Source organism: Neoarius graeffei, chromosome 12 (genome assembly GCF_027579695.1).
Source record: "Neoarius graeffei isolate fNeoGra1 chromosome 12, fNeoGra1.pri, whole genome shotgun sequence".
In the NCBI taxonomy this organism is placed as follows: domain Eukaryota; kingdom Metazoa; phylum Chordata; class Actinopteri; order Siluriformes; family Ariidae; genus Neoarius; species Neoarius graeffei.
In genome coordinates, this window is record NC_083580.1 from 20362829 (window position 1) to 20390827 (window position 27999).

General features: G+C 41.8%; 1 protein-coding gene across 1 annotated transcript; it reads left to right on the forward strand.

The window, feature by feature from the left end:
• Positions 1 to 3: 3 nt before the first annotated feature.
• On the forward strand, positions 4 to 27998 carry ddt (D-dopachrome tautomerase). The gene is made up of 3 exons (XM_060935639.1): positions 4 to 185; positions 18737 to 18912; positions 25419 to 27998. Exons 1-3 carry the CDS (start codon positions 78 to 80, stop codon positions 25489 to 25491), a joined length of 357 nt encoding a protein of 118 aa, XP_060791622.1. The 5' UTR covers positions 4 to 77; the 3' UTR covers positions 25492 to 27998.
• Position 27999: the final 1 nt, after the last annotated feature.

Consider the following 27999-nt stretch of genomic DNA (forward strand, 5'->3'; position numbering starts at 1 on the left):
GGGACGTTGTGTTGTCTGCAGTTCTGTCGGGCTAGTGTCGAATTTGAATTAAGCGACTCTTACAGAAACAAACAAAAATGCCTTTTATTGATGTAGAGACCAATTTGCCGGCAAGTAAATTTTCTGAAGACTTTCTGAAAAAGCTCTGCTCCACCACAGCGGCTGTTTTGGGGAAACCGGAGGATGTGAGTATGGTTAAGATTTCAGCTAAAACAGCGAGCTAATGTTGTGTCACGTGACCTCTTAGTTTTGCTCACTGAATCATTCGGATACACACTGAGGTCGTATTCAACTTTACAGAAAACACACAGTTAGTGGATATTAAAATTGACTTCATAAAGTGCAAATTCACAACAGCCTGAAACAATAAATACACCGGACAATAGAAACACAATTCAATGACAACAGAGCCGTGTTGTGTGAGAAAGCTACTGCAAAAATGGACTATAAACTCTGTGGGGCAGCCGGGGCCTGAGGATTCGAGAAGCAGCCTTGGGCCCAGAGGGTTGCTGGTTTGATTCCTGGGACTGGCAGGAAAAATGTGAGAGGAGTTGAGTGAATGAACAGCACTTTTTTTCTTCTCGCTCTGTATCACAGCTGAAGTGCCCTTGAGCATGGCACCAAACTCCCAACTTTAATTTCCCGAGTCTAAAACCGGGGCATCGCCCCCTGCTGGATGCGTTCCAACCTCTATGGCAAAATGAATGGGAATATCTTTTCAAAAAATTACATTTTCTTTGATTGATTGCTTTATTCCGAACAGTAAAGAAGATATATAAAAAAAAGCAATCATCAAAACATCGTCATAAACAGAATAGCGTAGCCACAAGGCAATAACATAATGTTCAGAAAGGATTAGGAAGAAGTAAATAACTTATCAAATCCTAACCCTCTATACCACCGTTAATCAAACGTCACTTTCCACCATAATAAACTATATATACAAAAGAAAGCAAAATCAACAAAAATAATATACCAAGACATACCAACATGGTATATCACCCAAATCTCATATATAACACAAATAATGCTATGCATATATACACACAATACATACAGTACATATAACTATACACATCCATACGTACACAGACGCCCATATCATAATTATGCATCTTATGCTTATATATTATATACAATTATTTTGGGTTACACTTCAAAGTTTAGACAATGGCTTCCATATGTTGTGCATGTCGGGCAGCTCTATCGATCCTGGTGATCATACTTTATTTTTTACACCGATTTGAATTGTTTTGAATGTTTTTTTAATAAGCTGATCAAAGACTACACGGACCCGACATCACCGCAAGTCTAGCGCCTTTCCAAATCTGTAGCAGGTAGCGGCCGGCGAGTAGCCTACATCAACATGCCGGTTTGAGGGAAATTCGGAGCTGCGGTGCTGGCGATTTGCCTGATCTGGCCTACCACGACATTTACAATTTTCTTGTTAATCATGAATCGTGTTACACTGGCAAAGCCCTCAAAGCTTACAAGAGCCTGGAAGCTTATAAATATTTTGTTGCGGGATGGGTATCCCAACTATACCTCTGGAAGGTTCTGAAGAAGAATGTCTACTTGATAACCTCACGGGTAAGTGCCATTAAGACGTTTATCATGAAGAGACTATGCAGGACGTTTTATCGTAAGAATGTTCAAAATCTAAACTCAGTTCCAGATATGAGAAGAAAACAGTAAATCAGAAAGTAGCGTACGTTTTCGCGGAAGCTGCGCAAATGTGCACATCTTTCTGATTTACTGTTTTCTTCTCATATCTGGAACTGAGTTTAGATTTCGTTTTCTTCTCATACTTCCTATGTTTCATGGACTGTAACGGCATTTGCTTATTTAGTAATTTTAATACAGAATTTACTCTGATGAAATTATTCAGACACTCCAACGCCCCCCCCCCCCCCCCCCCCCAAAAAAAATCGGATCTGCACGATTCAGCCATGAAAAAGGCGGCATCCGCCAAAAGGCGCGCCGTTTGCATCCCTGTTTAAACTCATAGGTTAACCGACTTTAACTGGCTAATGAGGCTCGGTGGTCGGTCAAGATTTTTTTTAGTTTTTGCCATCCCTACTATGGATTGGCCTTTCAAAGGCATATATGAGCCAAAAAGATAAAACATTGTCATAGACTAGGCCAGGGTAGTAGGGCTAGGCATAGCCATTTTAAACGTTAGAGATCAAGCGGACTGACGGCCACAAACAGTTCTGTCTAGTTTCTAAGTATGCAGTTATCATTCAATCCGAAAATCAACTTAACAGATGTACTAGGAGTATTGAATTAGAAGATTACACCTACCTGATATGAAGTGTTCACTACAAATTCGGCTGGTAGAACTGGGGTTCCAGTTTTCTCTTCGCACAGCGGACACCCATTTTGCGCGTCTCTCCGCGTCTGCGGGGAATCTATAAAATGACAGGCCCTCCTTTTGGCCCTGTCTATTGGTACAACCAAATGCTGAACAAGATATAACCATTCTCGAAAGATCTACTCCCACACACTTGATAATTAGAACGGGTTTGTTTAAGTTCTATGCGCGGCCATGCTGTCCAAGATGGCAGATAAACAAATATCACGTGACGTCACGTGCACGCTCTCTATAGCATGGTTGGCGGAGTATTTCTGTACCAATAAGAAATGCATCCCTCGTGGGGATAACCATTACAGATCAGGGCATGTAGTCAACTGCCGCTATTCACAGGGAGAGCACTCGTAAGGGCTAGCATGAAGAACAAAACTTATGGGTTGTTTTACAATCAGGGTACAAAGTTTGTGTCACAGGGGTCCAAAATTCAAATTGATTCAAACTGGTTCTTGTACCAGTTTTTAAGTGAAGGACAAGTTAAAGAACAGATTTCAGGTCATTTTTTGACATGTGTATGGTAGTTTTGTGTAATCTGCTATAAGATAAAGAAGATTAAGTGTAGCTTTAAGCAGGGCTGGGAGAAACAAATGAAGTGATTCTCGGGGAGGACATTTTTTTTGACAATTCAGAATCCACTACTTCCATAGTGCTTTTAAATATAAGGCTGTAAGCTTTGTGTTAGTTGTCTCTAATATTTATGTCCCAATATCTTGACCACATTTTAGGATGAAAATAATCATTTTAGATATGTTATTTTATATTGAAAAATTAGCTGTCTCGGAGAGGACATTTTTTTTTGACACAATTACATACTAATTTGATCAAAATAGTCTGAAAACTTACTGGCATTCAACATTAAAACTTAACTATGTTTCCAATGATATGGAACCAAATATGTGTTTTATGGTATAAAGAATGATTTAAGTGCATCCCTTTTGGAGCTACCTGTGGTCAAAAAAGCACTTTTTCTAAATGACACGAGTAATTTTGCTAAATATGACATATATTGCCATACATTCACTAAAAATAATGTTATCACCAAATTTTTTTTTTGCATGGTAAATAGAGCTATCACAGGGCTACAATAAACAACCAAGTTTATTTTGTCAAGCTTTTTGATATTGAAGATAAGTGTTAAATGTGATTTTTAGCTTGCGTACCCTGATTGTAAAACAACCCTTATCAAGCCTACTGCTGACGTAATATGAGCGACTCTGACTAGACAGTTTGGTTGTAGTCCGTTTCTGACAGGTTAGGCGCAATTTCGATCTTTTTAAGACAGTGAAATTTCACTTGATACTTTCACAGTTAGTAGATAATCCCAACATATTCAACATTTTTTTGGGGGTGTACAAGTTCCACGTCATAACTTCGTGGGATTTTTAAAAAAAAATCGGGTCTATGGGATTTTCAATAGTATGGCTCTCGGCTTAGGAACGCTACCACTAGGATCGCTGTGTTTCACTTTCCCTCCCTATGGCTCAGACAGGTGCTTTTATCATTTTGTAGAAGCTCACTTTTATCAACATTTCAGAGAATAATCAAGTATTTTCTTGTTATCTACATGTACTTCTATCACAATTCAGTTAAAGTAAGAAAATCAGACAACAGATGTGATGATGGGGAATAGGCCAATAGCTTAATTTCAACTGATTTATTTCACCTTTGTGAAAACGGCAAGAAAATGCATTGCTTGCATATTAACATCAACATTTTATGCGATGAACTTTTTTTTTTTTAAACAATAGGCTATGCATTGTAACAGGAACGAGCGCATGAGCCTAATCGTTGTCACCTCCGAACCTTTACCCAAAATGCCTCTGTTTAATCTTAACCAGTGTAGGCTATTAACTGTTTTGAAAACGTGAACCCTGAGTTGACAACAGCATCAAACAAGTCAAGACAATCTATGATTACACATTAAAGACAACAAAAAATGTTTCAGAAACACAGCCACCTACCCTAAAGAAGATGCCATTTTATTGCATATATTTACATGATTTGTGAATTTGCTCCAGTAGCACTTTATTGCCCGAGAGCCTGCTGTGAAACTGCAAAAAAGTATCATCGAAATTGGCCCGGGTAACGAGCAAGGCTTTGAGAGTAGGCACGGTCATGCGATTCCTCTCATCAGTCAGGTGTTGCTCATGAGTGAAAATATTTGCTCAACTGGAGCATTGGTGCCAGGTAGGCACATGGCAAACTGGCAAAGCTGGCTGACATTGCTGTAAGGAATCTCCCTACTCTTGAAGTGCGCGAACATCTCCACCCAGCGCTCATCCGTTCGGCATTGTCGCGTAGTAGTTGACAGCCGCTAGCGAAAGAAACCGTTATAACGCGGCCTCTATATTGCAACATTGTACAAATAGATACATTGTAAGGTTGACTGCGCACACGCACATTGATGCTGAATTGCTAGAAGCTTCAGTGTTTCCCACAGACCAGGTAGCAATTTGTGGTGCTCCACTGTGCCGATGAGGGAATCGTGCGCGGTGGTGTTGTGGCGGTCGGTGGAGTCGGTCATTGGGGTGTATGCAAAGTGTTTACAGCGGGCAGTGTTCAAACACACAGTATTTTTCTTCAGAGTCACCTGCTGGGACTATTTTAAAGCTACAAGAAGCATTTGAGATTATTCAGTTCAATCTAAATTCTTTCAAGTTCTCTAGACAGCTAAAACAATTTTTACCAGAACCCTGCCTGGTTTCATTCCTCGACCCAACTTTACATTACAGGGCAGGCCATTAGTTTGCTGGTCTTGATGTTGGTGGAAAACCTGTCTTTAAATATATGAAAATTACTCACCAAAATTGAAGTTAAAGTTTAGTTTTTACTTGAGATGCACCGATGGCAATTTTTTGGGCCGATTCCGATTTCCGATTTTCCATGGAGTGTGACCTGCCGATACCGATTTTGGCCGATTCCGATTTAATTTTTTCAAACCACTTCACAGCACACACACAGACTATTTTCTTTTTATCTTTTCTTTAATAGAACATTCTGCCAGATTTTCAGTAATAAATTTTCAACACCTCAAAGGTTGAAAACAGACAAAAAGACATTGTTCTTTGTAAAATCTTTCTTCATGTTTGGTATTAACATATTAATTCCTGAAATAGGAAATTCACACAAACATTTTTTTCTTTTCTCATCCAATATCTGGCACAAAAACAACTTCCCCCTCATATATTATTTGCCTACTGCTATGGAACACACCTTTCATAAGCCTATTTAGATCTGAAAACTTATGCCTTATGGAACAACCCATTTCTTCGTTCAGTATCAAAATACAAAAATAATTTCCAGTCATACTTGTACCATAGCCATTCTATCATCTTTGTCAAATGTGTATTTGTAGAGTAATTTCCAATGGAATCAAGTGCAACCAAGGTTGTAAAACAAAAAGGCATTTTTTTCTCTCTCTCTTTGTACAAATCTAACTAGATGTTTGGTAATAGGCTAACGTATTAATTCCTGTAACGGGAAATTCACACAACCACAAACGTTTTCTTCTTTTCACATCCAATATCTGGCACAAAAAAAAAAAATTCACTGTATGTGGATATCCAAATATAGTGAGTTTTTTTTTGTTGTTAACAGCGCGCGCGCCGGAGCTCGTTAGGCGCGCAGGACTGGCACTGTTCTGCGCAAGCGCAACACAATTGCACTAGAAAGCATGTTCAAGCTGTCAGTGTAGCTGCAGTCTTTTTAGTTGCGAATTACGAGTATTTCCACTTTCATCTCTACGTGATACACAAGTTTTGATCGGCAGAAAATCGGCACATTTTAATTTTGACCGGCTGGTCGCCAGTCATGGCCGATCACGTGAAAATCGGCCGATTCCGATCGGCAGCCGGTCAATCGGTGCATCTCTGGTTTTTACCTTAGTTATTTGCCTTTTTGGTGATAATTGGTGCAAAGCCTGCATGCCCTATCGGAACATTTAATTCTGCGTGGCTTTCTGAAAAAAAAAACCTCCAGTGCCCTGTCATAAGGGAAGTGATTGCTTAGATGGGATAATGCAATAAGGCCGGTTCCTCGCGTCAAGCTGCCACTGTATGCATCAAAATTGGTTTATAGCCTGACTCAGGGATGTCCGTTTCCTGTAAGCCAGGAAGGCTATGATAAAGCTCATCATGAGCATGACGTAGGCTACCTTGTAAAATAAGGGGTCGGAAGGCGAATCGGGAAGGCTGCGTTATTTTTAATTAGCCTAACAGGCCTACTTGCAGTCCGGGTATATGCACAACGGCAGGCCTGTGGACACGCCTCTCCGTCTCTCTCTGTGTGCACGCGCGAACGAGAAGAAAGAGCACTATGAATGAACGGAACGATACGCAACGGAATTTTTTTTTTTTTCAAAATCGCGAGTCTGATTGTGTGGCGCTAGGAATCCATTGTGTGGCGCTGCGCCACACAATGGTCTATGTATGGGAAACCCTGAGCTTTATTGATATCTCGTTGGCTATATATGATCGCTGTAACCGGGACAGTTTGTTAATGTTTGGTGTAAACCGGGACATTTCAGCGTCCCGACGGACCTTTGTCGGGACTGGGGACACGCAACTCAAAATCGGGACTGTCCCGATCAAACTGGGATGTCTGGTCACGTTATCCCAACTGCACACTGGGTGCTGCAGCACTATCTAAAAGAAAACCTAATTAAACAAATGAGTCAAAAATATTATATTTGGTCCGTTGCTGTAGTCAACTCAATAAACCTCGAGTCCCCAGTGTTCCAAGTCCAAATCATTAAAGAAAATTTTGAGTCCAAGACTCCAACAGCACCATTTGACAGTGGCTGTTGCTGCCTTTATGTAAAAGCATCTTTGCTGCTGTGTTGGATTAACGTTAAGCCAGTATCTCACTGGGCTGCGACAGCTTGCGAATGTCATTCGCGAGAGAGTTTCAAAAGTGTCTTGAAACATTTGCGGGGCTTCTCAATTTCCTCGCATGAGTTGCAAAGTATCGTTACTTTGTCGCTGAAATTTTGAACATGTTCGAAAAATTTGCGCGACAAAATTTCTCTCAAAATAGCCGCAAATGCGTCGCTGGTGTCGCAAAGCCATTGCGAACCCTTCTCAAGTCAGTTTCCCTGAGGCTTCCTCTACTTCCCTGCCTGCCGAGGGAAAGCGGGGCTGCGACAGCTTGCGACTAGTTGGAGACACAACAATTGCGGTAAAATATGCGAATATCAATTCAGTATGATTCCAAGTGAAAATTGTTGCCAATTCATATATTTTATCGTAATTGTTGTCTCCAGCTAGTCGCAGGCTGTCGCAGCCCAGTGAGATACTACCCTTACTGCTTGACTGCCCCATTTTAGTTAATAGGCTACAGATAAAAAGCTTGTTCATCACTCAGCAAGCTCCGCTACCAACAGGAGAGACGGTTAACACTAGCTAGTTCATCGGTTGGTCAGCAAGCAAGCCCCGCTGTCAACAGGGCAATGAACATAGTGTGTCACTTCCTTCTCTGGATGTGGTCTTGCCAAATGACGATTGAAGTTCGAGGTTGTCCCCGTTGTCTCCTTTATAGTTCTTCTACATATGGAACATGTAGCAGTGCATTTTTTTTTTTCCCACTGCATGCAGGGCTCAACATTAACTTTTAAACCCAATTGCCCTGGAGGGCGGGGTACACCCTGGACAAGTCGCCAGGTCATCACAGGGCTGACACATAGACACAGACAACCATTCACACTCACATTCACACCTACGGTCAATTTAGAGTCACCAGTTAACCTAACCTGCATGTCTTTGGACCCGCCCGTAGTCAGCTGGGATAGGCTCCAGCTTGCCTGCGACCCTGTAGAAGGATAAAGCGGCTAGAGATAATGAATGAATGAATGAATGCCCTGGAGGGCAAGTGGGAGTTAATTTCCACCCCCCTCCCCCCCCAAATATTATCACTTTCCCCCTATTTTGTAAGTACTAGGTGTGTTTTTCTTTTTTAAGGAAAACTCGAGAATAGTTGTGAATTGCAACATAAAATGAAGATCACACATTGAGTTGAAGTTTGGTTCGTGATTAAGTTTATTATTAAGTTTGTTTATTGGTTACTTTTTACTTGTAACGGACAATAACGATTTTCTCATTCTCATCTCATTATCTCTAGCCGCTTTATCCTGTTCTACAGGGTCGCAGGCAAGCTGGAGCCTATCCCAGCTGACTACGGGCGAAAGGCGGGGTACACCCTGGACAAGTCGCCAGGTCATCACAGGGCTGACACATAGACACAGACAACCATTCACACTCACATTCACACCTACGGTCAATTTAGAGTCACCAGTTAACCTAACCTGCATGTCTTTGGACTGTGGGGGAAACCGGAGCACCCGGAGGAAACCCACGCGGACACGGGGAGAACATGCAAACTCCACACAGAAAGGCCCTCGCCGGCCACGGGGCTCGAACCCGGACCTTCTTGCTGTGAGGCGACAGCGCTAACCACTACACCACCGTGCCGCCCCCAATAACGATTTTATCCAAAATAATTTTTCCTGCCTTAGTCGATTTATTTCCATTTCATGTGCATGCAGCTGTTGTAAAGTTCACTGTATTTGTGTAGAACACTCTTACTGTAGGTTCATTACTCGATAATGTAGAAATCATAAAATAGAAATCTATAACAAAGTTTGTATGAAGAAAACAATAGGGTTCCAAGACTTTTGAACAGTACTGTGTTTGAGAATATTTATATATCTTTTGTTATATCATCCACCTCTAGGTTTAAAAGAAAAAAAACCCAGCGCTGCGTCATGACAGACAGGATAATGTTTGAGTTTAAAATTGTTTACTGTATAGGTTGTGGGTGTTTTATATAGACCTGGCAACCTGTAACCGAATCAGCGCAGCCGGTGTGTTCTGACGCAGTGTGGTGTTTTTTTTTTTTTTTTTTAAATAAACCTAGAGGTGGATGATTAAAAAAAATATATAAATATTTTGCACAGGACTGTGCTCCTCTGATAACAGAAACAAAGCTCCAGCTCTCTCTGCTCTTAATCTGTTCTTTCAGGATTTATTGCGCATGTCGCTCCTTGTTGAGTTTTTTTTATGCCCGAATTGTTTGAAACTAATCTGGGTTTTCTGTGTTGAATAAGGAAGCTGCTTCACCTTTAAGAAATTCGAACACTTTCATGAAGGAGCTAACTCGAATGCGAGCAGAAAAAAAATAAAACGAGATTCTTAAGCAAACTCTTCCATCCTCACTTCCGACTTTCTGTTTTTGTAAAATTTTAAATGCAATTGTGAATTTCTCTGGAGTTTTCAGGCTGAGCTTCTCTCATCGTATTCTTTAACCATTCATTTCCTCGTTGTTCTTGAAGCATTTGCTTCTATTTGTTCACATTTTTCTTGATAGCGGGGAGACGGTAATGCCTTTTATCTATTTCTCTGTTTGAACGAGCAAAAACAGCGCAAAAATTAACCGTATTGAAGACGGAATAAGCCTTGCTTGCATGAAAGACGGTGTCTGTCTGACCCCAGCTGTAATTATCCGTGATGCGTGACATCATGCACAAGGGGTCTATAAACAGTATGCGTACCATACTACAACAGCAGGGGTATTATAAAATAACTTGCAAAGCAGTAAATGAAACAGAGACTAAGAAAACAGCCAAGACATAATGGCGGATACGTAGCGAGGGACACTTTTAGAAACTGAAATAAAAGATCAATTTTTGTGGTGCTAGTCCGTAATATTCCAATTCCAACTTGCCCGGTCGGGGACATGTCCCACTTGCCCGAATGCATGTTTCACTTGCCCTGGGCAATCGGGCAGTGCTTAATGTCGATCCCTGGCATGAGAAGCCTGTATAAACAAAGTGGACAATCCTAGAGGCATTCTCTCCAGGCATTTTAGCATCATTAGCGTTAGTTTTGTTCCTGAACATGACGTATGAACTAGGGATGTTAACCGATGACCGTTTGACCGATGGTTGACCGAATCAACGTCAACCGGTTAATATTTTTTTGGTTATCGGTTAAAAAAATAAAATAAATCGTTTTGAAGCTGCCAATTTTGGAGCGGAGAACCTGGAATTCTGTGCTGTAAACGCTTGGGGCATGCCATGCGGTGTAAGGACGACAGCTGACAAATCAGAAACACCCATTCAGTCATGTCCCGCCCTCCCGCCCCAGTTGAAGACAGTTGACAAATCAGAAACACCCATTCAGTCATGTCCCGCCCTCCCACCCCAGTTGAAGACAGCTGCCACTCGGTGAAAGAAAAAAGTGTAGACACAGGCTTTTTAGCTTACAAATTACTATTCTGTTTTTTTTTTTTTTTTTATTATTATTATTAGAAGGCACATGGAGTTTAGTCCTGCCTTGGCCAGTGCATTCTGAAAGTATGTTTCGGTCTGTAGCCAACAATGCATGTTATTGCAGATCATATCTCTCCACACAAACTAAAGGCGCAGATGCCGACTTTTGGAGGGAAGGGGAGAGAATGAAATGACGGCGGTGTCTGGAGGGGGAGCGACAAACGCAGCTTTTATGTCTGTGAGCCAAGTCGGTGACGGCTTCAGAGCAACTTCAATACCATGCAGTAATGGCGTGTTGATATTGGTAACGGCGTTATAACAGCCTTTATTTTAACGCCGTTATTCCCATCACTGAATGTTATGTACTACTTCTAGCACTTGACTTTATTTTCAACGCCATCATGGCCAACTGAAACTGTCTCTAAGCTGGAGCCATTTGTCCTCCGCTCCAATACAAACCCCTCGACATCAGTGCCGCGTTTGACTAAATGTTTCGCGCTGTAGAAAAGGTAATGTGAGTGGAGGGCAGCGACTGGGACTGAATGTGTGGATGCTCACGGTTAGATTTAGAATAGATTCTAATAATTCCAATTCTAGAATTTTAGGCCAAGTTTACATTAGACCGTATCGGTCTCGTTTTCTTCGCGGATGCACTGTCCGTTTACATTAAACCGCCTGGAAACGCCGGGAAACGGGAATCCGCCAGGGTCCACGTATTCAATCCAGATTGTGTCAGCTCCGGTGCTGTGTAAACATTGAGATGCGCGGGTACGCTGTGCTGAGCTCTAGCTGGCGTCGTCATTGGACAACGTCACTGTGACATCCACCTTCCCGATTCGCTGGCGTTGGTCATGTGACGCGACTGCTGAAAAACGGCGCGGACTTCCGCCTTGTATCACCTTTCATTAAAGAGTATAAAAGTATGAAAATACTGCAAATACTGATGCAAATACTGCCCATTGTGTAGTTATGATTGTCTTTAGGCTTGCCATCCTTCCACTTGCAAGCGGTAAGTGATATGCGCTGGGATCACACACACAGCGGCTCAGTCCCGAAAACACTGCTAGTGTGCTTCACTCGCGCGCTCTGTGAGCTGCGCAGGGCCGGAGTGCGCACCCTCCAGAGGGCACTCGCTGTTCAGGGCAGAGTGATTTGGAGCGCAGGATGCCTGCGGAGCCGAGCGTATCCATGTATTGGTGTTGCTGTATGCACGCAAATCGTGTATTGGTGTTGCTGTGTGCACACTAATCGTTTTAAAAACGTTAATCTGATGATCCACTGATACGGTCTAATGTAAACATGGGCATAAACTCATAGGTTAACCGGCTAATGAGGCTCGGTGGTCGGTCAAGATTTTTTTTAGTTTTCGCCATCCCTAGTATGAACAGGTGAATGTGCATTCTCTTGCACAAAACTAGTGTGAAAATTAATGTAGATGTAAATATCTTGCCAAATTATTATGGCATGTTACAAAAAGTAAAGAAAAAAATCCCAGTTCTCGTCTCCAGTTTACGAATCCGAATGCAGTTAATGTACAAGTCCAAGTTCGAGTCCTCAGTGCTCAAGTCAAGTCATGAGTCTCAGTGGTTGCGTTAGACTTTTTCATTGTCCGTCATTTTGACGGACAGGGTCGTAAAAATTCCGTCATTGTCCATTATTATCTGTCATTTTATTTTAACTTTTAAATGACAATGTATATAGGCTATAAATGCTATATATTTAATAACTTGTGTTTTCATGGACTCATTTTCATTTAAAAATTAATTCACAGAACAAGCTTGTATTATTTAATCATTTATTTATGTATTTATGATGCAAAAAGATGAACAGAGATTCTGACGTTCGGTCACTTGTGAACCCATTTTCCCTCCGCTAAAAACATTGCGGCTGTTGTGCCTTAACGGGCATATGAACAATGTTATTTTACAACGTAGCAAGACAATTGCAGTTAAAATATGAACAGTCCACTACAACGATTTAAGTGACAATCTAATTTGACCTGTTTGCGTGAGCTCAAACCTTCCTTCTGGCCCGCATGGATTTAAATTGGGAGCTCGCTTGTGCATAATCAAAGTCGTCAGTGGAGACTGCTGCCGAGGCAATTGTCATTAAATTTTGTGTCTTTGCCTCGGACAGACGACTTCTCATTGACGTTTTAATTTTATTCTGAAGGCTGAACCCGCGCTCTGCTGCGACACTGGAGACTGGAATAACCAGCGCCACTTCAGCCAAAGTTCTGAAGTCGGGAAACATTTCTCCCAGGGAAGTGATCAGAAGCCGGCAAGAGTCTCTGAAAGTTGGATTTCCCGACCCTGCTAGTACTCTCTTCATAGGGAGGAAATCCTGCAGCATGCGGTCTTTCTGCACCAGTGGTGCCGCTGCACCCCGCGGTGACCCGTAGTGGGCTGACACGGAAGGTCTTAAATAAAACGAAGTTATGTTTAAATGTTAGTCTACCCGTGCTCTCATTAAAATGATAGTTTAGCAGATATTCGAGCAGTGATGTTCCTAAGCTTCCTAAGCTTGCTGGGGAAGAATACAATAAATCGACATTTGTTTCATTTTAAAAACAAGAAAACAACTAGCCTAAATGAGCGCTATTGCATTAAGACGTACAGGCAGGGAAACGACACAAACAACCCAATGCATCTCTTTTTTTAATAGCAAAAATGACATGTCTTCTGCAGAGAAGGGAAACATTAATCCATCTCACTGTGCTAGTGGTTAGAAAAGTCAGAGCGCGGTCAGGAGCGCGATGGGGGGAACAGCCTTGCGCAGTGGCTACAATATATACGAGTAGCCTATGCACTGAACATCAAGACTGCCGCAACGTCGGCTCAGATTGAAAGTGACGGCAGTGAAGACTATGTATACTGTATGTAAGAAAACTCTGCCACAACTTGCCAATCATTTAAATTGTGTGTTTCATTATGTTTTATTATTGTTATTATTAGGCTATTGTTTCATTTAGAAACAATTCATTATTATTAGGTTATTGGTAATGGTAACGGTAAACATCCGTCAAATGACCGACGGCCTTCAGATTTTTCCGTCATAGCTAAAAAAAAATCCGTCAATGACGGACAATTGTCAGTTAACGCGACCTACGGAGTCTTTAAAATTGGAGCACGAGTCCTGGACTCAAGTACTACAAGCCTGATTTGGTCATTTGTTTATTGAAGAAAACGATCCAATATTTGAAGAAGAAGCAGCCTTTATTTCTCACAAGTGCACTCAAGCACAGTGAAATTCCTCTTCTGCATTTAACCCATCTGATGCAGTGCGCGCACACAGAGCAGTAGGCCGCTATGCTACAGTGACAGTGATTACATATCAGTGAGTGGCAAAAGTATGTGAACCTTTGCTTTCAGTATCTGTTGTGACCGCCTTGTGCAGCAACAACTACAACTGAATGTTTCCATTAACTGTTGATCAGAGCTGCACATCAGCTTGGAGGAATTTTCGCCCATTCCTATGGACAGAACATCTTCAACTCTGGGATGTTGGTGGGTTTCCTCACATAAACGGCTTGCACAACATGTCTATTGGATTAAGGTCAGGACTTTGACTTGGCCGTTCCTAAACATTAACTTTATTCTTCCTTAACTGTTCTTTGGTAGAACGACTTGTGTGATGAGTTGTTGGTACAAATGACTTCCTGTACCACTTCTTTCTGCAGCAAAGCTGAATGAGTCTTCTGCTTTGTTGTTTGACCAGTAGGTCATAGAGAGAATGCTGTGAGTTTATTGAGTGTCCTCTTTTATACCACCACCTCAAAATGGTCCAGAGAGCAGCCCAAGACTGTGCCAACCTTCTTGATCAGTTGGGGGGGGGGGGGGGGTTGTTGTTTTTTTTTTTGCATTTTCAGCTCAAATGCTACCTCACCAGCAGACTGCTGCAAAGAAGACCACACTGGCTACCACAGACTGGTGGAAGATCTCAAATATCTTGCTGCAAACATTAAATGATCTGAGTTTCCTCTGAAAGTAGAGTCTGCTCATCCTTTTCCTGTACACAGCCTCGGAGTTGTCCTTCCATTACAGCTTGTTGTCAGGATGGACATCAAAGTATCTGCATGTGTCAACCAGTTCAACACCCGAACCCATGATGGTAAAAGGTCTCGTTTGGGCTTCTTCCTTGTGTAGTCCACCACCACCACCCTTAGTCTTGGCCACACTGAGGAGCAGATCGTTCTTCCCGCACCACTCCATGAAGTTGTTGACCAGGTCCCTGCAGTCTTCTTCCTGTCCATCCCTGATGCCACCAAAGAGTTGTCAGGAACTTTCTGAAAGTGTATGTACTGAAAGTCTGGGTTGTACAGGGTGAAGAGGAATGGGGAGAACTGGGTTCCCTGTGGTGATCCAGTGCTGCTCAGCAGGTGCTCAGACAGGCAGTGACCCATGAAATCATGAATCAAAATTCTGCAACGATGATATCAACTTGCAACATGAAGTGATATATATATTGCTGATATTAATGCAGAAATGAGGAACTTGTAATGGAAACTTCTAATAAACACTTCAGAACACTTAGCAGTTGTCTTTTCAGTTATTTATTATAGTAGATCATATAAAACAGGAAAGGAAGAAGAGAAGACACCACTTCAGATGATGCCGAGAGTACGCACTCTGAGTTGTGTCTTAGTGGCTGTTATCTATTATACTCTAAAGGCATTCGCTTACTGCTCGCGTCTTCACGTGATTGGCTCGAGACTTTCTATGAAGCTTTGTTAAAGCGTGCACCTGGCGTGCTCTGGGATGTGCAGGTGTATGCATGGTTAGGGAGAACCCAGACACCCTGCTTATCACCAGCCAAGGGCACAGAAAGGTGATTACAGCATGTGGGAAAACAACTTTTCTCAGTACACTAGGCCACTTGAGCTCAGCACACACAAACACAGAGAATAGGAATGTTCATTCGCTAAATTTCCTTCACAAACTTTACTCTGACAGGGTTTCCCCTGGGTTCTGAAAAATATTCTCCACTTTTTTCCTTGAAAAATCAAGTCAAGGAAGTATTCTTCACTTTTTCTTATTTTTTTTTTCTTCACTTGCGCTGTTTTTTCTTAGCTACCAACTTATCAAAGTGGACTTAATACAGGATTATACCAACCAAACTGGCACAATTCAAATATTTGTACAGATACAGCTAGGCCTCTCCATTACAGATAAAATTTGGGCTCCACTCCAGCCTCTAATCAGAAAGACTTGATTTTGGGCAGTCTGTGTACCATCAGGCTAAAGTAAACCTCTTTAGTTTGAGTTTACTGAAGGTTATTTGAGCATGGAATTATTCTAAAGAGGTATTAGGACTCCCTTTAGCCTTTACTTCAACAGAACACTTGACTTACAATTGAACAGAGTCGAGAAGAGTCTGGGAACAACCAACAGTGAAGTAATCCTAATTTCCAGTCGATTTACGAACACAGAACGATACCGTAATTTTCAGCATATGTTTGCCACAGGGACTCAACACACCACATCCCCCGAAACATCGCTCCCTTCAGTCACTTGCCGGCTGACAGCACTTTGACTTTTTTTTTTTTTAAACCGACCCCTGTATTACTGACACTGTCTGATGTGCTCGGGGATGGTCAGGGCTCTGAGTGTGCCTCCCCCATGGCTGTTTCAGCCCTTAAATCATCTTCAGTAATTGAAGAAGACTGCTCAAAAATCTTCATCAGCTTACACCGTGCCATTGTTTGGTTCACGCAGAGATAAATACACCACCACACCAGGCTGATTAAGATGCACTGCGATTGGTCAAAAGCTTGGCGCTCATTTGGTCATTGTGTAGTCAATTTTTATTGGTCACAAGCACACGCTCATTGTTTACACTCTGGCTTCCCGCCATCTCTTCGCTGCGGTTGGATTTTGGCAAACGGAGGGATTTCTGGACGGATTTCTATAAAAGATGACTTATGATAATGTCAAATACATTCGTCACTGTGACGACTGCTAGTAAGTTTCTCTTTGTCACTGATGGATTATATATGTCAGTGATGAGCTTGTTCCTGGTATTCTGTGTGAGACTCCTTACCATGAGCAAAATGATGAGACCATATGATCACTGTAGTTGTTAAATATGGGGTGGAGTCGCTGTAGATTTCCTTCCTTATTGGTGTGCACCTGTTACTTTGGGCAGTGTCCCAAAAGCCTCCATATAACCCTACTCCATAATGAAAAGAAATTTACCACAAGGATCATCAGGAGATAACCTTAGAGAGGTATAAAGCATGGGGGAAAATCAAGAGTTGGAGAAATCAAGCTACTACAGTAACTAAATTGTGCTGTAAATCTGCATATAAAGCTGGCTACCAGAGCTGTATTAGTTACTGATTACATAGCATCCAAGTTAGTTTCCCAGCGCTCATCCTGGAGTAATCCCCATACTGCACAGTTTGCTGTTTTCCCTGCTCTAACACACTAACTTGAGCTTCATTCAGCTGGTTAGATAAATAAAGGTGTTTTGGGAACGGGGGAAACACAAAATTGTGCTGGTACCAGTATTAGGAACCTGTGATTCTCAACCATCTAGTATTTCTCAACCATCTAGTGGGCCGTGAATTTTTTTTTTTTTCAAGTTGAAGCTAATTTTTCGTAGGGATTCCTGGGTTGCATCAGATGTCGCATCCACCTCATTAGATATGCAGAACATGAAGTGGTGGTCAGCTAAGCTCACGGTTCATCTCTGGGGTGTCTTGCTATTCGTTAAAATGCCTTACACTTGTGTTTTGCTCTGTTCAAATCGAACAAACCATGAAAGTGAAAACTTTCGTCCAGGTTCCCTGTGAAGTGATAAAGGGTGAAAGAGCAAAGGATTTTACCAAAAGACAATGAGAAAAGTGGCTCTTGAACCTTTCGCTGTGATCAAAGGGAGCCGAGTCGAAGAACACTCGAGTTTGCAGTGATCGCTTCCTGAAAGGTTTGTAAATTCCTCCAATTTATTTTGTTTTGGATTTGCAAATCACTTTTCTCGCCATTTTCTGTTATTTCATGATGTTTTGAAGTTCAGGAGACGCTGAAGTCCTCAGATGTGTTTTGTTTGCTTTGATCGTGGTCGCCGTATTGTAAACTAACGCGGATATAGTATACGTAATCCCCAGGTCTTTTTAAGGAGTTTCTGTGGATCTTTGAGAATGATATAGCTGGAATAGGATAGCAGGGAGGATTGAGAATTGAGCAGCTGTGGTTTGTTTCCACCTGACACTAAAACTTGTAGCGTCCGAGTAACCATCACGTACAAAAAGCTCTAAAATTCCTACTTACCCGGACAAAAACAATACAGGATTCATCTTGTAGTGTCTTGATCCCCAGATCTTTAACCCAGCCACATATTAAAAAGTTGTACGCTTCCGTGCTCTTCCAGGTTTTCATCTGCGTGTCTGTGTAGAACGATGTCTAGAGCACCAGGTAGTTCAAAATGTCGGGGAACTCAATGGATGGATAATTTTCCAACTCATAGCAAAAAAAAAAAAAAATCCTTCTTTGTTAGCATGTAAGGATCTAATCCCATTGAGTGGTGTCTGTATCCACTTCTTTTGAGTGTACGTCTTGGTTTTAATAACCTGCTTGTTTTCTGTACAGAAACACGGCAATAAGTTCTTGTGTTAATTGACCAGACTCCGATTTTGGATCATTAATCCCTTTTGACTGAGAATGCCCTGCATGCATGGTTTGGCTTCTGGCACATTCATACAGTTTTAAATACAATACCTACAATTAAAAACAAAATTTCATTGTATTTATTTAATACTTGGGCTTCCATCTGTAACAGGGAGTGGTGTTGCATCCCATAAATACACTTTACAATAGATTATTATGTTTTAATAGAATAGATGAGCCAAAATAATTGGGGATCTTTTTTTTATGGGCCCCAACTCGTTACAATTATGAAAAGGTGGACCTCAAAGTAGGAAAGGTTTAGAACCCCTGATCTAAGCAATTATACTTGCTCCCATATAGGCAGGCCACTAGATGTCATGCTAGAGCTTTGAGGACCGTTACACAGGATAACCTGGCTTTAACCTGACACTGTGTGTGTGTGTGTGTGTGTGTGTGTGTGTGTGTGTGTGTGTGTTTTGTTCCCCCCCCCCTTTTCAGAGGATGAATGTGGTGGTGAAGCCTGATCTGCCCATGTTTATTGCTGGCTCATGTTCCCCTGCCGTGTCGCTCTTGATTTCTGCCGTAGCTGTGACTGACACTGCAGAGAAGAACAAGGAGCACAGTGCCAAACTCTTCCAGTTTCTCACCCAGGAGTTGGGACTCAGCCAGGACCGGTCAGTAGGAGATGTAGCACCACTGGTTCAACACCTTTTGCTCAAATTTATCAAGAGTGTTTCAAATAAGATCTTTGAAAGCACGGCCTTCCTAATGTTTTCTACTCCTGAGATTAGGTGTGGTGTAAGAAAAACATCTTCCATTGGCTGAAGTGCAGCTGATGTTTAGGATAAACAGCAAGCCTGCTTCAGCTGAGTGAAGTGCTTGGGATTTAATGTACTGTTTCAAGAGGCACAATACTGTGCATTCTTTTACTTCTTAGATGTATTGACAAGCCTTTTAGGCAGTGAAATGAACCACAGAATTCCTAATGTTGTTTCGGTTCTGTTTGTACCTACTTTCATATCCAGATTCATTTAAAAACAACAAAAAAGTATTGTTTATATTCGCATTTGTCAAGTGTACCTATCTAATAGCAACTGTAGTCGAAAGATTACACTATTTGGCAAGCGAGAGCAAGTGTGTAATCTAAAGCAGCCCTACATGTCGTGGATAACATGAACACGCCTGTGAATATCTCAGTGGTGTGTGTGTATGTATGTGGTTCTTTACTCTAAGGAGGTGCTGGGAGTAGTGTGTCCACCTGGTTAGTGTAGGTCAGAGCTTACCTTTAACTGTGTGGTGTATGATTTAGTACCAGCATGTATTGAGAATCCAGCTGCATGTTTTTCTAATTCTAAAGCAGATAACTAGCAGGTTCATGACATGAAGTTGTTGGTGCATGATTGCTTCCAAAGAACCGAAAGATGTTTGATTTCTCCTTTTTCTTCACTTGCTTGAGAAAAGAAGGCTGCTGATATCAGAAACCTTGAAAATGAAAAAGTCACAAAGAAAGCCATGTATAGTCATGGGGGGAAAAGAAAGTACATGCTCCTTCAATTCGATGATTTTATTTTTCAGGACCTAAATATAACAATTTGGTCCTCACCAATTTCTGTAAACAAATAACCTCAGGTAACCAAAAAAAAAAAAAACACAGTATGTACAGGGCTCGACATTAATGGTCGTCCGACTGTCCGGGACAACCAAACATTTGGTCCAGACAAGTCGAATCTGCATCTGCCTGTCTGATGGGACAAGTTGAATATTTGTTAGAAATCACCATTTAGTTACATCAATAAAGTTCCAACAAAACTAGTTCAATCCCCTCAGTGATCTGGCCTTGTTATTGTTTACGAAATTCCGGGGAAGCAGAGTATAGCAGGTGCGTGTGGAAAAATAACCATGTCGTAATATCTAATTATAGATTATAAGACACTGAATTCATTGAAGTAGGAAAAATGGCGATCAAATACCTCAGTAAAATAAATGTCTGTGGTTAATCTTCATTTCATTCTGACTTTTTATTGTTTTGTTCTTTTGTACGGTTCACATTAACACGTTTATTGTTAAATATTCCGCGGGAATTTTACGACAGTGCTGAACTCACTTACAGTTTTTCATTCACAACGTGATTCTGTCCCCCTTATCATGTCCAACTTGTTTTCTTTCGTTTTTATTAAAAAAATTATTTATACTTCAAGTTTTACTGGATTAATCAAAATTTAACATTATTTCCTCCAGAAGCTTTGAATTTGGGTGAGTCTGACTCTTAAAACTGCAGATTAGGTAACGGGTTAGAACACACACGCACCATAATGGGGCACTGGATAGTTTTTGTTTATTGTTACAGTTAAAGTTTGAGTTGTATTGAAAAATTATAAATCATTAAAGCATAATGATGATCATAACTATACCTGCTTTTTGGTAAACTTTGTTAAACATGTTTTCCTTTTTTTGACTAGGAAATGCATAATAATAAAAATGTTATAGTCAGGACAAGTGAAAAATCTTCATGTCGAGCCCTTGTGGCGCTGCAATATATCTTACTTTTTTCCTCTACCGTTTTATATTGTTACACGCATTCTAATGTCATGTCCAACCCATGTGTTAATTTGCCAGTCATATTGCGACAATGCCATGCCATAGGTTTAACTCAGCATGGAGATGTAACAGGTCTGCCCCCCCCCCCCCCCCTTTTTTTTTCTTGGAAATGACATGATTCCATTTAAAGGAGGATGGCGCACGCTGTAATGTGTCTGTCTGCTACTCCTCACGAGTTCCTGTTACTGTGTGCTTACACGTTTTCTTTCTTGCAAAAATATCCATAGTCGCACTGTATGTTAAAACAAAAGGACTCTTCTACGGTCATCAGTAGGAGAAAGGAACCAACAAACCCCTCACTGTTGAAATGAGAAGGAAAGAAGGTTTGCCTATTTCTCGTTGCTTGTCTGGAGCTGGAAAAACCGGAAGTGTCACTAGCCACTAATTTCACTGTCCAAGGTGGATCCCCTTCTCTAGTGTCTTCGAAACTTTGTTCCGAATCGCATATCCTCCTTGTTAAACACAATCATCAGCCGGTGACAAAACCGACAGAAGTGGAAGAGCATGGGGATAACTGGAACCGGAGCTGTTATCGCGACGAATTTATGATTGTTTGGGAGATTGCCGGAGTTGTGAGTAGCGAAACAAAACTGACTGACTTGACTAAACTTTTGGATATTTTGTTTAAAGGTTTCCGTTTTTGTTTTTTCCATTAATCCTCTTCGCCCATCCGAGAGCATAGGGCCTCAGTGAAGTGCCTCCACTGCTTCCGGTCACATGTGGTCTTCCTCACCTCTTACCATGAGGCGTTGGCTCTAGTTAAGTCCTTGTTGACACCCCTCCTCCAAGACAGCCACGGCCTTCCCCTCCTTCTCTTCCCTTGAGGGTTCCACTCAAGGGCAGCTCTAGTGATGGATGCAGGGGGCTTTCGTAGGGTGTGGCCTATCCATCTCCATTTTCTTCTTCTGATGGTAACTTCCACTGGTTCTTGGCCTGTTCTCTCCAGTAGGTCTTGATTACTGACCTTCCTGGGCCACCAGATTCCAAGGATGTAGCGTAGTCTTGAGTTGATGAAGGTTTGGAGTTTAGTGCTGTTGAGTTGTGTCAGGCCCCACGTTTCACAGCCATATAACAGGATGGACTTCACGTTGGATTTGAGGATTTGTAGTTTGGTTTTGATGGAGATGTTCCTGGCCCTCCAGACTGGTTTTAGCTGGGCAAACGCAGCCTTAGCCTTTCCTATGCGAGCCTTGACGTCCTTGCTTGCCCCTCCATCATTGCTGATGACACTCCCAAGGTACGTGAATTCCTTCACTGTCTCCAGCTTTGTTCCTCTGCAGCACACAGGTTTGGCCTTCCCAGCTGTTTTGACCCTGCATCTCTTTTGTTTTTGTTGCATTTATTGCCAGTCCCAGTCGACTCGAGTTGTGCTCTAATTTCTGCATTTTCTCTCTCATCTGACTGATGCTGTGGCTCAGGAGGGCGAGATCATCCGTGAAGTCTAGGTCGTCTACCATATCCATCAACGTCCACTGTATCCCTGTCCTTCCTTCTTTTGTGGTCTCCCTCATTACCCAGTCAAGTACGGTTATGAAAAGCAGCGGGCTTAAGAGGCACCCGTCTCACTCCAGTGGTCATGTTAAAAGGCTCTGTCAGATCTCCTTCGTGGGATACTTGGGCTTGAAAGTTGGTGTAGAAGACTTTAATCATGTTGATGATCTTTGTGTGTATTCCGTAGAGGGCAAGGATGTTCCACAGTGTGGTCCTGTCGACTGAGTCGAAGGCTTTCTCATAATCAATAAAGACCGCATACAGTTGTGAGTTGAATTCTATGGATTGTTCAACTATGATTCTCAGGGCTGCAATCTGGTTACTACACGATCTGTTTGGGCGGAAGCCTGCTTGGTTGTCTCTAAGTTTGGATTCCATGGCGTTTGCCATCCTGTTGTAGAGTAGCTTGCTGGCAACTGAGAGGAGCATTATGCCACGCCAGTTCTTGCACTGGGTCAAGTCTCCTTTCTTTGGTAGTTTAATGATGATCCCTTTCTTCCAGTCTAAGGGTATCTTCTTTTCTTGCCATATTCTGTTAAGGAGGGGGAGGAGGGCTTCAACAGACAGACTGCCTGCCTCTTTCCAAACTTCTGGGGGTATACCATCAGGTCCTGCGGCTTTACCATTCTTGAGTGATGAAATAGCCTTATGAATCTCTGCCTTGCGTGGTGGTCCGGTGCATATGTCAAGCACTTCCTTTTGAGGTTCAACTTCCGGAGGGTCCAGTGGAGGTGTGCGATTAAGGATGTCTTCAAAGTGTTCTTGCCAACGTTTCATTTGCCTTTCCTTTATTGCAAGCAACTTGCCCTCTTTATCCTGTACCGGCTTGCTAATTTGCCGCCTCCTGCCACACAGAGTTTTCGTAATTCTGTAAAGGGTTTTCATGTCCTGCTTGGAAGCAGCCTCTTCCGCCTCAGCGGTCATATCCGAGATCCACTTCCTTTTGTCTCTCCTACAACTTCTCTTCACTTTCCAGTCTGCTTTGTTGTAGAGCTTCATAGCATTAGCCTTCTGGTTCCTGGTTCTACTGTTGTCAATATTTGCTTTCAGTTTGCGTCTGTCCTCCACCTTCTCCCATGTCTCTTGATTCATCCACTCCTTTTTCTCTCTCTTAATCTTTCCCAGAACCTCTTCACATGTGCTTGTGTATGCTTCCTTGAAGATAGACCATTCCGTTTTGATTTCATCATCTTTCTCCTCTTTGTTGTCTGAGTTGTAGCGTAGGGCATCAAAGCGGTTTGCCAAGGTGAGTGTGGACTCTTGTTTTGTTTCTGGGTTTTTCAGCCTCTCCACATTATACTTTGTTGTCAGCTGTTTTTTCTTCCTACAGGCCGCGAGGCGTATCCTGCAGGTGGCCAAGAATAGGTGGTGGGCCGAGCCAACATCAGCACTTCTCTTTATTCTGCAGTCTTGTAGGGTTCCACGCCATCTTCTAGAAATTGCAGTGTGGTCTGTCTGGTTCTCAACAGATCCATCGGGTGATTGCCAGGTCACTTTGTGGCTCTCCTTGTGCGGGAACAAGGTGCCGCCTATTACGAGGTCGTTCATGGAGCACAAGTCGACAAAGAGCTCTCCGTTGTGGTTCATGGTCCCGACACCTTGCTTTCTCATCACTCTTTCGTTGCCACTGTCTACTGATCCCACTTTGGCATTCATGCCACCCATGAGGATGGTGATGTCCCTCTTCTTGCGTTTGGCCATGGTGGCTTGCAGCTGTTCTTAGAACATTTCCTTATCTGCTTCACTTGCATCATTTGTAGGGGCATATGCCTGTATGATGGTTGTGTCTTGACAGCGGGATGTGAACCTTGCCATGATTATTCTCTCTGAGGTGGGTTCCTATTCCTTCAGACTCCGTGCACTTGTCTTTGACATGATGATTTGTACTCCTCTTACATGTGTCTAGTGCCAGAGTATATGATGGTTTCTCCACTCTGTAGGGTTTTTTTATCACTTCCAAGCCATCTCGTTTCGCTTAACCCAACAATTTAAATCTTCAGCCTCTCCATTTCTGCAGCTACTTGGTGAATTCTTCCAGCTTGGAAAGGAGTTCTAACATTCCATATTGCAATTTTAGTACGATATTTGGGGGACAGAAGTTTCGGTCGATGAGACGTCATAGGCTGTCCTCCACCAGAAATGTCATTTAAGTTTATTGGCACACCTTGTCCCGCACTGAGTTGATCCTCTCGCAGGTTGAGGCGTTTTCACTGAGGTTTTCGTAATCAGAGATTATCCACCTGTGGGTGATTGACCCAGAGGCTTCACATACACCTATTGGCCTCAGGGATTGCGGATGTACTTTGCGTTATCCTGAGTTCACCCCTGCACCACGGTGAGGCACATTCTCCCGAGTGTGGGGACTGCAGCATCCCTAGGTGCTCAGACTTCGCGGGGGCCTTTTTTTGTTTACTTCTGATAAAATTACGGGAAGAGGTTGCAAACTGGTGAACTGCAGTGTGGGTATTCTGTGATTTGAAATAATACGTGGGAACTGAACTGTGATTGTGGGTGTTGGACTGATCTGGTTGAGAACAATATAGTTGTGAAATGTACAAACGACTGATTTTTGTGAATTGTTATTTGGGCTCTTTTCATTGTGTGATGTGGTGTGTGCTGGTATTTAATTTAATTCTTGCCTATAATTCAGTACTAAACATTCTTAAGTGTCTCCTAGATGAAAATAAAGTATACTATGCTAGTTAACCATTGAAACTAAGGATTCATGTGATACTTGAAGTTGATGCATGTGTTCTTGTGCATTTCTCTCTTTCTTTTGACTTAACCTGCATACTCCCTGATTAATTTAAACAAATTTGACAGTGTTTTACTGCCTGGCACCCCAGCTTACTGTTAGATAAGACAGAAGTCTTACACCCTGTGTGTAGTTAATTTTTCCTAAACTGTAAACCAGCATTCAGAAAACAGATGGGAGGAAAAAATAAGTACACCCTTCCTAAATCCATAATCATTAAGAAGGTAATTAGCAGATATTTATAGACCTGAGTGTATGTATGCAGACTGCATGTGTATGTTCATATCATAAGAGACATCCTCCTCATTGGTTTGTGTGTGTGTTGTGTCTGTGCAGCATTGTGATCCGGTTCTACCCGCTGGAGCTGTGGCAGGTGGGGAAGAAAGGCACAGTGATGAGCTTCCTGTAGAGAAACACACTTTACATATGCTACCATCATGCTGGTATTGTGTGTAAGGGAAAATTTGTTATTGTGTAGTCTGAGAGAAATACTTGATTTTTGCCTTGAAATCTGGAGGAAAAAAGGATGTCTCGTTTCCCTCCAGTTTCAATATTCTTTTTAAGGAATACTTGAGTGGATTTTAACCTTATTAACTGCACGTGGAACATACAGTATGTGTGATTCCCACAAACCAAAATTTCCACATGTTTCTATATACTGAGAAAAGAACAAAAACCTGTATGCAAAGCACCTTCGTAGTGGAAATCCAGCGTCAGTATCCTTTATAACCACAGCACTGTTGAATTCTCAGATCTGATTGGTAGAAAGTGTTGATTAATTTTCCGGAACAACAGGTTTATATTTAATGCACTCGTTCTAATGTTATCACTTCTATAGTAACAACTACTGTAATGCACAGGGACCTGGTTATGCCAGGCTTAAAAATAAACAGATTACAAAACATGCCATTTAACAAAGAAAAGGATTTAATCCTTATACAGTGAAGCTTTTTATAAAGACACGTTTATGGACGGAGTCTTCACTGTCATCTGTTTGTAATGGTCAGTAGGTTTTCCACCATTGGAGAGTCTTCAGAGACAGAGGACTTTGTGCTTTCCAGTGTCTCGTTAACATGGCAAGCTGTGCCTTTTCTCTTGTATTTGATGGAACCTTGTGGTATAAGAGGAGTATGGGACATGCTGTTCTAGGAAAACACACATTTGCACACCCTATCATGTTTTTATCTTTATTTTCTCAGTAATGGAAAACATATTGAAATATTTTTTTGTTGGTAATTGCACATACACGCAGATGTGGGAGATGACGTGAAAGAAAAGCTGGAATACATTTAAGGTAATTTATCAACTCCAATTTATTAGCCCATATTGGCCCAAGGGATTCAGAAGGTGGCAACATGGCAATGACAAACGAGACGTCCTTAAATGAAATCTAGTAGTATAGTTAATATTTTGTAACAATTACCATTTTAATAGTTGCTATTTATTAGTTTTATATAGTATGAAATGTGGTCCTAAATTTGTATCACTTCTGATCTATTCTTGGGTTTCATGTGACGTCACATCCGCTTCATTAGTTATTCAAGACTTTAGCTGGTGGTCTACCAAAGCTCAGTTGACAAAGCGTTTGTGTAGAGAAGGTGCATTGCTCGCATGAAAAACGCCTTACGCTTGCGTTGTTTTAGGTTGTTCGAATCGATCAAGCCGTGAAACTGAAAAGTTTCTTCAGGGTTCCCCGTGAACTAATAAAGGGTGAACGAACACAGGATTTCACAAAAAGACGTCAAGAAAGGCGGCTTTTGAACCCCTCCCTGAAATCGAAGGGAGCCGAGTCGAGGCATGCTCGAGTTTGCAGTGATCACTTGGTGAAAGGTTTGTATCTCCCTCTCAGCTACGTCCTTAGTGTTTTCCAAGTACTTTTCTTGCTATGTGTCATTGTCATGTGACTAAAGTCCCCGGCTGTTTCTTTGTTTACTGCTCACTCCTCACAGTCCATATGCATGAAGGTCGCGACAAAATTCTTCCCCAGCCGTACAGTTACAATGCGCTGCGATCACTTCTCCATCTTGTTTAACTAAGATCCAGGTCTTTAAAGGGGTTTCTGATGATCTTTGTGAATGATTTGCCTGAGAAATAAGCGCCAACACAAGTGAGAATCAAACGAACTGTTTGTTTACACTTCAACTTGCAGCACTTTGTTGTAAAGACGTGAACGAAAGCTTAAAAAAATACATACTTACACAGGCAAAAACAATACAGGATTCATTCGGCAGTGACTTGATACCGAGGTATCAAAAAAGTTGTAAGCCTCCATACTCTTCCACGTTTTCATCTGTTTTGCGGTGTAGAAGGACGTCTGCAACACCAGATAGTTCGAGATGTCTGGGAACTCGACTGAAGGGTAGTTTTCAAGATTGTACGACACATCCTTCTTTCTCAGACTGTAGGGGTTTATTCCATTGCACATCGCAATCTTCTGAATATATCTAAAGCGAGCAGTGGCTTCTAGATTACGAGCGTACCCTGATAAGTTATCGCTAGTTGTTTGCACTACGGCAGCTGTTTTGGTTTGCTAGACCACCAGCTGTTTTACCAGAAGTGAAATCGCTAAGAGAAGTCATGTGACTGAAACCCAAGAATAGTCTAGCTGATCATGTGATCACTTATCATTTTTGATTAATGTAGAATTTATATAGTTGAACAATTTAAAGTGATCATGTTTCTCCTGAGGAGAGAAAGGAAGGAGTATTGCCCCACAGACTGATCCTAACACCCTGACATGGAGAGAGATGGCCTGCCTCTCTATTCATCTATAAACTATTTGTATTATTTTACTAATTTTATCCATATTGTTTTTATTATTTTCCCTTTTTCATTCTTTGTAAGTTGACTGAAATTATGCAGTATGAAATAGTTTTGCTGGATCATTTCTTCTAAATAAATGAATTGTTAAATTCGC